Source organism: Melopsittacus undulatus, chromosome 18 (genome assembly GCF_012275295.1).
Source record: "Melopsittacus undulatus isolate bMelUnd1 chromosome 18, bMelUnd1.mat.Z, whole genome shotgun sequence".
Taxonomy (NCBI): Eukaryota; Metazoa; Chordata; class Aves; order Psittaciformes; family Psittaculidae; genus Melopsittacus; species Melopsittacus undulatus.
In genome coordinates, this window is record NC_047544.1 from 118,776 (window position 1) to 133,245 (window position 14,470).

General features: G+C 48.5%; 1 protein-coding gene across 1 annotated transcript in view; it reads right to left on the reverse strand.

Moving 5' to 3' along the window:
- Nucleotides 1-13,666: 13,666 nt before the first annotated feature.
- The window catches only part of LOC115947339 (sperm-associated antigen 4 protein-like), a 7,305-nt gene continuing 6,501 nt past the window's right edge, over nt 13,667-14,470 (reverse strand). Inside the window, exon 12 of the mRNA XM_034070554.1 lies at nt 13,667-13,860. Coding sequence (XP_033926445.1) covers nt 13,735-13,860 — 126 coding nt within the window. The 3' untranslated portion in view covers nt 13,667-13,734. The remainder of the gene's footprint in view (nt 13,861-14,470) is intronic.

The following is a 14,470-nucleotide window of genomic DNA, read 5'->3' on the forward strand; positions in this document are numbered from 1 at the left end:
TCAAAGGGGTGTATGTGATGGCTGCCTTCTCCTGGGGGTGGTTTCAGGGCTGTGCAGCCAGGTGTGCAGCCGGGGGCACCCAGGGTTGTCCTTCCAAGCAGGGTCCCTGCACTCCAAGGGCTGTGTGTTGGAGCAGTCTGGGGGAAGTCATCTTCCTGCTGACAGAGCCAGCAGAGGGCAGCTGAGACCAAAGCTGATGGACAGATGGGATCTTCTGAAAAGCTCTTGGATATCTCGTGTGAATTTCACCTGACACAAAACCCCCGGACGTGCTCCCCCCATGTTCCTCTTTCCTCACTGCTGGAGGGCAGGACTTGCTCTGCCAGAGCCCCCAGCAGAGCCCCTTCCTTCCAGTGACACCCTCAGCCTGCATCAACCAGAGCTCGTGGAAGGGATCTGCCAAAAGTCTTCCTGAAAGCAGAGAAGAGGCAGTTTCAGGGTGTTCTGGGAGAAATGCATCAGGTTTCACTCAGAGAATTCTCCCCTAAAACCTTGAGCACATCCCCCCCCGCCCACGGAACTGAACCATTGTGGGTTATGGGGGGTCTCCAACTACTCAACAGCCCCCCCCCCCCCCCCCCCCCCCCACGGGACTGAACTATTCTGGGTTATGTGGGGGGGGGGGGGGGGGGGGAACTGAACCATTGTGGGTTATTGGGGGGGGAACGGAACCATTGTGGGTTATGGGGGGTCTCCAACTACTCAACAGCCCGCCCCCCCCCCCCCCTCCACGGCACTGAACCATTCTGGGTTATGGGAGGGATGGGACTGAATCATTGTGAGTTATGGGCGGGTCCTAACCCCTCAACTCCCCCCCATGGGACTGAACCATTGTGGGTTATGAGGGGGTCCCCAACCCCACAATCAATGACCCCTCAGGGACAACCACCCCCACCCCTTTGTGCCCCCCCCAGGGGGTACCAGATACCCTCACGGTGGGGGGGTCACACGTTATTTATTGCTCCCCCCCAAAAAAGATGAACTGAACCAGGCGCTGCCGTCACCCATGGGGACCCCCCCATTACCCTCGGGCCTGGGGCGGCAGCGGCTCCCCCCCCCTTGTGCTGCTGCCGGTACCGGAGGCGCCAGGTGCTGAGGCCGAAGGAGCCAAACGGCTCCCGGTGAATTCCTGCCCCCCCCCCAGCACACTCGGGGGCCCAATGGGGCTGAGCCCCGGCACTGAGGGGGGGGGGGGGGGGGAGAGGCACCTTTAAGCGGCCCCCCCGGGGTCGTTTCCGCTGTCCCGGGGCTTCTGCTCCGCTTCCGGCCCCGCTTCTGGCTTATTGGGGCTGGGAGAGGGGATGAGGATGAAGGGATGAGGATGAAGGGGGGGGATGAGGATGAGGATGAAGAGGGGAGATGAGGATAAAGGGATCACGATGAGGATGAAGGGGAATGAGAATAAATGGATTAGGATAAAGAGGGTGAGGATAAAGAGGGATCAGGATGAGGATGAAGGGATAAGGATGAAGGGAGGGATGAGGATGAGGATAAAGAAGATGAGGATAAAGGGATGAGGATAAAGAGGGAATGAGGATAAAGGGATTAGGATAAAGAGGGGGTGAGGATAAAGGGATCAGGATGAGGATAAAGGGACAGGGATGAGGATAAAAGAATCAAGGTGAGGATGAAGGGATAAGGATGAAGATAAAAGGTGAGGATAAAGGAATGAGGATGAGGATGGGGGGGTAGGTTTAGGCGTGACCCTGTAGGCACCTGTAGTTGGCCTGATCCTGCTGCTCCTCCTGCTCCGAGCTGGGGGCAAAAGGGTCCTGAGCACCCCTAATACATGGGGGGGGCACCCATGGACCCCCTCCCGTACCCCTCTTACCGGTACATGCAGGTCTTGTGCAGGGAGCAGCAACGGTTCAGCTCCTTGTCATCCACTGCCAGAATCTGAGGGATGGAGGGGGGGGGTGGCACAGGGGGCTGAGGGGGGGGGGGCAAATGGGTCTGGAGGGGGCCAAATGGGAGGGACCAAATGGGTCTGGGGGGGGGGGGGATCGAGATGGGTTTTGGGGGGGTTCAAATGTGTCTTGGGGGGTCCAGATGGGGTTGGGGGGTGGCCAATTGGCTCGGGGGGGGTGGTTCAATGGGGCTTGAAGGTTCCATTTGGCTCTATGGAGGGGGGGGGAGGTTCGGAGTGGGAATGGGGAATATGGAGGAGAAGGTTGGGAAAGGAATGTGGGACAGGGACATGGGATGAGGACAGGAATGGACACAGGGATAGGGATGGACACAGGGAGAGGGATGAGATGAAACTGAGGATATGGGAGAGGAATGGACACAGGGATTGTCATGGTTTAAATCTGCACAGTTCCCCTTTTGTTTCCCCTCCCCCCCCCCACCTTCCCACTCCTGGAGGGATGGGGAGGAGAGCCGGAGAAATACAACTCCCACGGATTGAGGTAAAATCAGTCCAGCAATTAAGGTATAACACCAATCACTACTGCTACCACCACCAAATCAATGATAGAGGAAATAAACAGGGAGAGAGTACGATACCACCCGCGGAAAGGAGCCCAACCCTAAGAGAGAGCTCACCCCTCCCCCCTTGGCCGGCTTCCAGTTCCCTGGAGCCCAGCCCGGAGGAGATTTAACCCCTTCCCTTCCGACCAGTTTCCAGTCCCCTCCCCGAGCAGGACGTGCTGTGGTATGGAACCTCCCCGACTAGCCCAGACCAGGCCCTATCTCTCCCTCCTCCCTGGCAGAGCATGAGCTACTGCTGAACCCATGACATTATCCACCCCTTATTCCATACCATTCACGTCATGCTCAGATCCCACATTTTCAATATACCATCATATAGATATATATATATATATACATCTGCATACACCCAGACAGAGAGAAAGAAATAATTTCTTAATACATGGACCAATCCCTATAATGCTATTGAGTCCATTTGCTCCATGATGTTAGGTTTGTAATAGTCTTTTGTAGCAGGAGAGTCTGTGTGCAGTGCTGGATTGTTGCCTGCTGATGTTGATCATTCCTTTACTGCAGAACTCATCTGGTTCTATCAAAGTTCATTCTCTGTTGGGACGATGGTTAGAGGGAAGTCAGGGCCAGTCGCTGGTGACCTGAAGACATCTAGTTGATGGACTATAAAAATATTACACAGCAAGCAACAACGTATAATTAAGTTCATTGGCTGTTTTCCCCTAAAATCAGATCCCCTTGAGGTATACATTGGACTTCCCCATCTTCCTGCATTACCCACCAAGTATATCCGGGTCCTTGAGCAAAAGCAATCCCATGAGTGGGTTTGCCTTGGCCTGAAACAGGAGTAACCCAGACTGTCTTCCCTAGCAAATTCCTCATGTGCACTACAGGAACCTTGTCCCCCTCTACACTATGTAAAAGTTCTGACTGGGCTGGGCCAGCCCTGTTAGCAGATCCTCTGGTGTTGACCAACCAGGTGCCTTTGGTAAATGTGTATCCCAATGCTTGAAAGTTCCCCCACCCATTGCTCTCAGTGTAGTTTTTAACAGCCCATTGTACCGTTCAATTTTCCCAGAGGCTGGTGCATGGTAGGGATGTGATATACCCACTCAATGCCATGTTCTTTGGCCCAAGTGCCTATAAGGTTGTTCCGAAAATGAGTCCCATTGTCTGACTCAGTTCTCTCCAGGGTGCCATGTGGCCACAAAATCTGGTTCTCAAGGCCCAGGATAGTGTTCCGGGCAGTGGCGTGGGGCACAGCATATGTTTCAAGCCATCCTGTGGTTGTTTCCACCATGGTAAGCACATGGCGCTTGCCTTGGCGAGTTGGGGTGAGTGTGATATAGTCAATTTGCCAGGCCTCCCCATATTTATACTTCAGCCATCGTCCTCCATACCAAAGAGGTTTCAACCGTTTAGCTTGTTTAATTGCAGCACATGTCTCACACTCATGAATAACCTGGGCGATAGTGTCCATTGTTAAGTCCACCCCTCGATCACGAGCCCATTTGTATGTTGCGTCTCTGCCCTGATGGCCTGAAGTGTCATGGGCCCACTGGGCCAAAAATAATTCACCTTTATGTTGCCAATCTAAGTCCATCTGAGCCACTTCAATCTTAGCAGCTTTATCCACTTGTTAGTTATTGTGGTGTTCCTCAGTGGCCCGACTCTTAGGTATGTGGGCATCTACATGGCGTACCCTCACCACCAGCTTCTGCACCCGGGCAGCGATATCTTGCCATAATGCAGCAGCCCAGATGGGTTTACCTCTGCGTTGCCAGTTGCTCTGCTTCCATTGCTGCAACCACCCCCACAGGCCATTTGCCACCATCCATGAGTCAGTATAAAGGTAGAGTACTGGCCACCTTTCTCGCTCAGCAATGTCCAGGGCCAGCTGGATGGCTTTCACCTCGGCAAACTGACTCCATTCACCCTCTCCTTCAGCAGTTTCAGCAACTTGTCGCTGAGGACTCCATACAGCTGCCTTCCATCTCCGATGCTTTCCCACAATACGGCAGGACCCATCAGTGAACAAGGCATACTGCTTTTCACAATTTATTATATGGTGGTGCCTCTTCAGCACGCATCACCTCCTCCTCTGGTAACATTCCGAAATCTTTGCCCTCTGGCCAGTCCATGATGACTTCCAGAATGCCTGGACGACTGGGATTTCCTATTAGAGCTCGTTGTGTAATTACTGCAGCCCATTTACTCCAAGTAGCATCAGTTGCATGATGTGTGGAGGAGACCCTGCCTTTGAACATCCAGCCCAGCACTGGCAAGTGGGGTGCCAAGAGCAGCTGTGCTTCAGTGCCAATCACCTCCGAAGCAGCTCGAACCCCTTCATAAGCTGCCAATATCTCTTTCTCCGTTGGGGTATAGCTGACCTCAGAGCCTTTGTATCCCCGACTCCAAAAACCAAGGGGTCGACCTCGAGTCTCCCCTGATTGACAGGTGAAATCTTTTCGCATATTCCGCAGCTCAGTTGAGGTCCGAGATCGAGAAGTCACCTCTTCTTCTTCGTCATGTGATGATGACCCCTGATCAGATACTAGACCAGGTAGTGGATGCATAGTTTCTTCATCCTGCCTCCTCCTTCTTGCCTCTCTTTTGGTTTTTCTCTTGTGTACAGGAGCAACCAATATTGGTACGAATTGGTCCTCTGGTTCAGCTGCAGTGATTATCACTGTAGTTTGAGTAGCAACTGTACTTGTTGCTGGGGATGGTGTAGCTGCTGTACTTGGAGCTGGAACAGCTGCGGTGACTTCTGTGTTGCCCTCAGATCCAGGGACATTTTTTGCCTTTTGAAGGTGCTGGATAATATCGAAAAAGGCCCTATAGGCATTGGCCAAGCCTAAGCACGTTGCTGTAATTTGTCCATCTCTGGTATGGCCAGGACGACAACACACCTCATTTAGCTGTTTTACTAATTCTTCCGGATTTTGCACTTGTTCGGAAGTGAAATTCCAAAGTACTGGAGGGGCCCACTGACCTAGATACTTGCCCATACTATCCACACACCCTGCCACTCATGGCTGTCCAGCCTCTGGGAAAATCTCTTGGTCCTCCTATGTCATCGTTTAACCCCAATAAAGGACCAGACCTGACTCCGCTTAACTCTTGAAATCAGATGAAATGACTGTGGGCAAAACAGACTCTGTATGCGTGCTACTATGGTGATCCCTATCACAATCAGCATACAAGTCTCAACAGTATGAAAAGGCCATTCAAAAACTTCAAAACTCCCAAATGATGCTGTAGACCGTCTGGAGGGGGCACTGGGAGGGTAGAAGAATGTCTCCTTCACAGGTTGACCACCCGAGAAGGAGAAAAAAGATGTGAAATTGCTAAGCACTTCTATTATATACCTCCCAAAGTATAAAGTTGGTGACCACACCAAGAACATAAACCAGATCAGTTTCATGATGAATGCTTCTATTGTATTACAAGTCATTAACATAAAGAACAATGAGATAAGAAACTTAGCCCAAATCCCATGACTGATAAACACAAACACAGCTAATATATACTGAAAGTAATTGGCAAAATCTTGAAACCGTGAGATCAAGAGAAACAACTGTGAGAGCCAATAAATCAGCATTGTGACGAGTGACTATAAATCCTGTCAGATCTGTTGTTATCTCAACCCCTCGTGCCCCACGTTGGGCGCCAAAAACAACTGTTGTGGTTTAAAACCCCACCTCAGTCTCCCGCAGCACCACACACCCCTTTTCCCCCCCCACTTCCCCACTTCCCCACTCCCGGAGGGATGGGGAGGAGAACCGGAGGAATATAACTCCCACGGGTTGAGATAAAAACCAATCCAGCAATTAAGGTATAACACAAATCACTACTGCTACCACTAATAAAAACAATGAGAGAGGAAATAAACAAGGAGAGAGAATACGATACCACCTGCCGAAACGAGCCCAACCCGGAAGAGAGCTCACTCCCCCCTTCCGGCCAACTTCCAGTTCCCTCCCCGAGCATGACGTGCTGTGCTATGGAATACCTCTTTGGCTAGCCCAGGCCAGGCGCCCTATCTCTCCCTCCTCCCGCCTTCCCCTCCTCCCTGGCAGAGCATGAGCTCAGAAAAGGCCTTGGACAAAACCAAACACTTGAGCAGTAACTCAAAACATACTTGCTATCAGCACCGTTCTCAGCCCGAAAGTCAAACCACAGACTGCACCAGCTACCAAGGAGGAGAAAAAATGGTTGCTGCTGCTGAACCCATGACACCAGTAAAATCCCAAACCTTTTCTACAAGACACCCACTGCGTCTTGCAGGACCCAAACCACAAGATGCCCTCTGCTTCTTGTGGCTGTATACCAAATGGACGCCAGCAGCTGGGTATGGGCCTTTACCCACGAGATTTCCTACCTTGACTTACAGAAAGCTTTCAAACCTTACGTACGCTTACCAAACCACGTTACCCAAATGAGATGCCCCTTCCATGTTAGAGACAATACAAAAGAAAAGAATACGAGAGAAAGATGGTTTTGAATTAACTTCCAGTTGTGTGTGTGTGTTGTGTTTGTTTTAAGATCCAAGCCTCACTGTTGTACTTCATTTTACTTTAGGCGGTCGCATACCTACTCCAAGTCAAGATCAGGTCCTTCCTGCACTGGCTCCTACTCTGGATCATACAATTGTTCCCATTCACATTCCATCTGGCCATCACCACAGTCTCCAAGCGGCAGCAGGAGGAAGAGCTGTGACTATTTTTCCAGGACAAGGTCCCATGCTCATCACTGTTCAAGGTCAAGGTCACCCCCACAAAGAAGACACCATTGATGGGCAAGGACCTGCCCCAGCCCTCTCCCCCAGCCCTGCTTCTTGTTTAATTCATTAAGAGGTCTGGGTGTTCGCTTCACAGCACCTCTCTCTGCCTGCAGTCATTTGCATGGTGGGAAGTGGGTAGGGGGTTAATGCAGCCCCTGCCCACCCTGCAGGTGACTGAGCTGGGATGGGGATGGCCACCGAGAGTATGGGCAGTTGGGGCATTGCTCCAGGTGGCATGAAGCCATGGGAGAAACCGCATTGGTTACTATCAATGCCTGGAGGACAGACACCTCTATCACTGCCCCAGTACCAGCATCACTGCAGCGAGCTGGATCCAGCCCTGGGAAGGAACCATGGCTGCCCCAGGTGCCAGGCAGACACTGCCTGAGCATGGGCAACTCAGCTCACACCTGCTGGTGAGTGGGAATTGCTGGCTGGGGCTCACACACCCATTTCCCAGAGCTGGCACTGCAGTGGCTGCCCAGCTTGCTCCATCCTTTTATGGCCTCATCCAACGCTGCCTTGGTGTCACCCAGCAAAAGCCCCAGCCCACAGGTGAGCCCCGAGCCTGTGTCCCAGCAAATCAAACTGACCCATGAAGAGCAAGGCAAGAGGCTGGGATGCAAAGGATAGAAGGACAACAACAAATACTTTTTCATGTTGGCATTGCTGGAGACTGAGGAATATACATGCCCAGCGTGTCAGCAGACAGACGTTTCTCCTGATGCTTTAGTTGCCAACAAGAGCCTACGCCAGGTAGTGTGATGACTTTTACATCTATTGGACAAAGAGCTCGTAAGGAGCTGAGAGAGAAGACAAGATTACTGTAATATTAATTTAGCCTTAAGCAAGGCTAAATTGAATAAGGCTAAATTTACTTTTCAAACACATTATCTCTGACAGCTCTTTAGAGACAATGTGGCAAATTCAGGACACACTTGTGTTTAACACAATCACCTCACTTTCAAGTTTGGTGTTAACACTCCAGTATTTTACATACAGATACCCTGAGTTAACAATCATTGACATCAGTGTTTAAAGTGGTGTGTTTATATAGCTGTGGTTGAGTGCTGTTAAGATTGACAGCATTTCCAGGAATACACAAGTAATTTTACTCTGTGGAGGCTTTTGTTGGTGTATGTGCTGAAGTTTCAGGTTACCTTTATAACATGTTCCTCTGCCTCTAGGCTGTAAACAACTTCAAAAATGGAGTTGGCTACACAAAAAGGCTCTGTAAGCAGATTGAGAAGCAGCAGTCGCTGCCACCACCTCCACCACCACCCAGGACTGTTATCTCTCCTGCTGCTTTGGTGACTGCTGCTGAACTGCCTCAATCTTCCCCTCTGCCAATCAGCAACTTGTTGGAAGAGAAGGTAAGTTTTATTTCCACATATGCAGTGAGTCCAGGATTTCAGTACAGCTTATTTTCCAGCTGTTTGCCTTTATTCACAAGGCCTGTCAAGTTCCCGTACGAAGACAACCAGCACTACCAAGTCTTCTGGGCTCCCAGGGACAATCAGTACCCACAGGTGGTAAGTAATGACAGCTTTAGAATTTCTCTTAAACAATTACCTTCAGATAAGCTGAATGGGCTTTTTTGATTCTCCCCTCTCCAAAAGGATCTCTGAGGACAGACAGTACCATGCACTGCCCAGGTGCCAGAACAAGCTGTGAACTGTAAGTATGCTATGGAAATTCAATATATACCTACTTGTAACCTAGGCTGTAACGTGTGACTTACACAACAGCTGATCGATAATCAGTGTGCACAGAGAGTTGTGGGGAGTACAACTGGCAACTGATTTTTAAATGGCTTAATTTGAATTGGCTACAAGAAAGGGGATGCGTGCTTTGATTCGGAGACAACTCCAGGAACAAACTTGCCAACACAGTTTTCAAGCTGACAAGCAGGTATTCTTTATTGCGGCGCCGGGAGACACGGGGGATAACTCCTCCTAACGTGTGTCTCCCTATTGCTACACAAGCCATCCTTATATAGTCCCTGGGCACACATACATATTCATGAGGCTACGTATGGATTACATCACTTTCCAGAAAGCTCCCCGCATGCGTACAGAACTGTGGTGGTGTCTCCGAGGGTCGTTTACTTCTTCCAACAATCTTCATCACTTCTGGCAGCCTTTGAAGCACACGCAGTAGATGCTTATACCAGTTTAATTGGTTTGCTAGCACCAGAGACATAATAATCCCCCTATCCTCCTACTTATCAGTTAGTTTACCTGCAGCCTATCCTGGACACCTGCTATTCCCAGATACTCCTTATCCCTGTGTCCTGTTTTTCTAGCCTGTTTTTCTTCAGACCACATCAACTATAACGATTTATCTTGTTCCAATATGTTCTCTAGCTGGACTCTATTTTTTCTATGTATTATGCACCTCAGTAATTTTCCACTGCTACTGTTACAAAGCCATTGAACTTAACATTGCTTAAAACTAATTCTAAAGGTTTATAAATTCCATTTTGTGATTTTGTGTTCCCCTTGTTTCAGAAGGTACATTAAAGATTGCCTAGTTCCAGCTCCCCTGTAATGGGCACACACATACACCTTCCACTAGATCAGGTCGCCCAAGGTACCATCCAACTTGTCCTTGAACACAACCAGGGATGGGGAAGACACAAATTGCTTTTAGGAAAATAAGAAAAGGTATTGTGGCCATGCAGTAAGTAATGATAGTGTCTTTGACAGGACTCAATAACCCCAAATGATCCAGCAGTTTGCTGGTTCCCCTCCTAAAAGAGATCAGCAATTTTAAATATTCAGTACTGTGCTACCAGAACTTTGCCCACCCCAAATTAAGCACAAACACTTTGACACTGACAAGGTAATTTAAGGGTTATCCTGTTTGGGATTTTTTGTCTCCCTCCTGTTATACACTTAGGACTTATTAAATCAGATTTCCAAAGTTACTGGTGTTTACAGTTATTACAGGTAGGTAGATTTTCTGAAACATGCTATGTGACTACCATCAGAATCAATGGCAGATAGGCGTCTACTTGTTTACAATATTCATTTACATACTTAAAACATTGAAGAGCAACGGAAAGTTTGTCTTACATATAGAGGGCATTGGGAGGAAAAGGAGGGACTTTAATTTAAAGAGGAAAGTCACAGACACTTTAATACCTATGGAAAATGCTTTGAGAAGCACAGTAAGTCACTCCCCCAAACAAAAAAATCTCTGAAAGCAATATAACCTATTGATGGCACCAAAAATGTACCTTTCCTCTCCCTCCTCCTCCGTAGGTGTGCTGAACTGTGGCTGTGGACAATAACCACATTCATAAACGTAGAAGCAGAGCCAGGATACCCTTGAAAAGCAGGTTAAGTTGGCAGAAGTGCTATTCATGTCTATTGATTAGTGTTCTCTACTGCTTCAGAGTATGATTATTTTCACAAACTGGGAAAGCATGTTTCCATTGTCCACAACACAATTCAACACACTCACACAGACCTATTTGTTATTCTTAATGCCATCAATCAACTGACTACATTATTTGCAGTGTTCTAAAACCATAAAGTGCCAATTAGTACTGGCTAGTGATTAGTATTGGTTAATATTCCTCCCAACATTCACTGCTTGATGAAAAACCTGCCCTTCCTCTCCTATAGGTAGTTTTTTTCCGCTACTGGTAACAAAGACCTTGTTCCTTGACCTGCTAAAGCATCAGCAGCAAGAGGGACATATAGGATACGGGTATAGTCACTCTCGAGTGTATCTGTAATAGCTCTTCTGAGTCTTTACCAAGGATTTCTTTATCCAAAAGTTTTTCTTTTGGAAATGTTACCAGTTTTGAGCAGCCTTTTCCCTCCGAGTCAAGAGCTGTATTACACAGTGAATCTGCTCTAGTTTCAGTTGAATTTTCTGTCATACTTGATACAATTTGCTTCTGACTGAGACTCAGGCAACAATAACTACTGTATTCAATAAAAAAGGAAATAATATACACACAAGATTAGAGACAGTAGGTTTCCATTAGGTCAGTTTACTCCTTCCCATGTCCTTCCCATGCAGATTTACTCTCTACAAGACGCATCTTCCTCATTCTTTGTTACTTCTTGGGTTTAAGTATCAGAGAAAAGAAAATGTATCAAAATATCTGATGTTCTCTTATCTGATGCACACAGAAATTTGCTTTAGTGCTTGCAAGAAAATAAAGGAAAAGAGATTCAGTTTATTTTTTAGAAACTTCTAGATCTATGCTCTGTGCTAACATCTTTGGCTGAGTGAGTGAGAGATTTATGCTGTATAACAAGGAGAGCACATCTCAGAACTTCATCCATTTTTCACTGAGCAGATATTTCTCATCTCTAATAGGCACTTGCTCAAAAGCTGAAGTTATTCCAGCTCCCATATAGCCATTCCTAACCTCACATTATCGTGGATTTGATCTTTTATTTGCTTGCACAAAGTATCAGCTTTCTGCCTGCACCAATTCTTTCATTCCTTGTTCTTCTGTTTGTCATTATTTTGTAGGATTGACCTGAGAAGATTCCTGAAGATAAATGCTCGAGATAGACAAAATTACACTATACTCTGAGTTACTTTGAATCTGCTTTGTCTTCTCCTCGTGGATTTGTATTTACATTTACAGTAGAGCTATGACCATGAGGAGAAAGATTTCCAAGCATGCTTTCCACAAGAAATGCAAATTCAGCCCCCCTGTTTCATAGTTATATATGCAAGAGAAACAAGTAGCCACCACAACTGGAACCCTGACATATTGAAAGTCTGACCAACTTGCACTAAAGCAAATACAACCCAACATCATTCTCCCTTATCAAGTAGTCATAAGCTGCAGGCTTAAGAGAGAATGATGTCAACAGAGACTTCAGTTTCCTGTGTCAGTAACAGATAACCTGAACTGTCATTGGTTGGGGCCTGTTCATTTCTCATATAACGCTTAACAACTCTACTTTGGTTCTTCTGAACACATTTGAAGTTGAGCTACAAAAGAAAAAGCCAAACAATCCCATCCCCCCTTTCCATCTGATAATACTTGTGATGATGACAGTCTGAGTGCTTTTGAAATCCTAGTGACACCATCTTAGAAGTCTGACCATGACTGTTAACAGCTGTTAATCACCCAAGGATAACAATGGATCATTTGATTCAAGATGGAGGCATGCCACCCAAAGGATTTGATGAGAGATGGCAGGTTTGAAGAAGAGAAGCTTCATGGTGAGAAGAGCCCAACACAGGTGAAGCAGAGGAAGAGATTTGTTTCCTTTTCACTTGACTTCCCTTTTTCTTCTACCACTTCTAATTCTCTGGTATTTTAGACGAACACAACTTCGAGAAACAATTGAATTCTACCCCAAGAACAAGACTCCAGACAGAGTGTGCTTTGTACAGGCATACAGAACAGAAGGACTTTCTATAGGCCATAGACTGGTAACCCAAAGGAAACTTACTGCACAGTCTATTCATCTCTGCTTATCAGAACAAGCAGCACAGAGTGGACTGAGATGCATGCTGCATACCTTTGTTCTCAGTGAAGATTTATCACTCATACTAAAACCAAATCCTTAAGCCAGTGAAAAGGAGATGAAAAGTAATACAAATAAAAAACCTGCAGTAAAATAGAAACAAGTAAACATGATGTCTCTAATCCAATATTTCCTCTGGGCACTAGGCAGCTCTTAGGGGCTGTAGGACTGCTGCAGCAGGATTGCTTGTTCAGCCTGGAGAATGACAAGGTTTTAGGGGAGAATTCTCTGAGTGAAACCTGATGCATTTCTCCCAGAACACCCTGAAACTGCCTCTTCTCTGCTTTCAGGAAGACTTTTGGCAGATCCCTTCCACGAGCTCTGGTTGATGCAGGCTGAGGGTGTCACTGGAAGGAAGGGGCTCTGCTGGGGGCTCTGGCAGAGCAAGTCCTGCCCTCCAGCAGTGAGGAAAGAGGAACATGGGGGGAGCACGTCCGGGGGTTTTGTGTCAGGTGAAATTCACACGAGATATCCAAGAGCTTTTCGGCAGATCCCATCTGTCCATCAGCTTTGGTCTCAGCTGCCCTCTGCTGGCTCTGTCAGCAGGAAGATGACTTCCCCCAGACTGCTCCAACACACAGCCCTTGGAGTGCAGGGACCCTGCTTGGAAGGACAACCCTGGGTGCCCCCGGCTGCACACCTGGCTGCACAGCCCTGAAACCACCCCCAGGAGAAGGCAGCCATCACATACACCCCTTTGATGGTGCAGTGGGGAATCTGATGCTCCTCCAGCCCCGCCACTGGGAAATTAAAAGGGAGAGCTCACAAGCCCCTGGCAGCCCCAAGGAGCTGTGCCAAGGACTGTTGGTGACCCACACCCGCTGCCTGCAGGCTGCCCTGTAGCCATGTCAGCGGGTGCTGCTACCCATCCCCCAGCGGACCTTCCCGCACACCCTGCTTTGGAGACAGATCTTCTACACCACTCTGATCTGACAAACCATGGATCCCTCCTCCCCCATTCCTCCTCTTTATTGGTGTTCTTTTTCTTCTCTGGTTTCAGTTGAGGTTTTCTGGTTCTGCCATCTTTCCATGAGCCTGCACTCGATAAATGCAGGTGTAGTCTGGGTACCCCCAGTTGCTCTTCACAACCAGTTTGATGTGTGAAAAGGCTCTGTGTGTGTTCTGTGAAGAGAGAGACAAAAAACCTGAGGCATTAAGTGTGACAGGGCAATTGATGTTTCTCCCCCTGCCAGCCCTGCTCCTGCTCAGGAGCAAGCTTCCAAAAGTGGGTAGGAGTGGCTGTAGGCATCTGAGGCTCACTGCTGGTACCAGGGCTTCTGCAGAACCCGGAGGAATGGGAAGGGAGAAGGCACCCTCTGCAACCTGGCCTGCTGGGGACTGCACCTCCTTCCCTTTGCCCCTTTCCCTCTGCAGCTTGCTCTGTGCTGACAGAGAGGCTGGGGAGGTCCTCCTATGCGTGAGACACTTGGTGTGAAACCCCATGAAGTGCTCGATATCCTCTCTGCCTTCCTCCTGGCAGGTGTGAGGGCAGCAGGAGAAAAGACACGTGTTGTGCTGGGAGGAAAGGACACTGCCCAGCCTGTCAGCAGGCCACGGGGTGCAGTGACAATGCTGCCCTGGCAGCTTTCCCCCCAAGGCATCCCTATTTTTCCTGGCACAAAGATGTTGCTTTGGTGGAGAGGCCACGTGTGCAGCTGGCTCTGCTGAAGGCAGCAGCTGCACCAGGGCTCTCTCAGCACTTAAGCTCCCACAGGAACAACCCTGCCCTTGC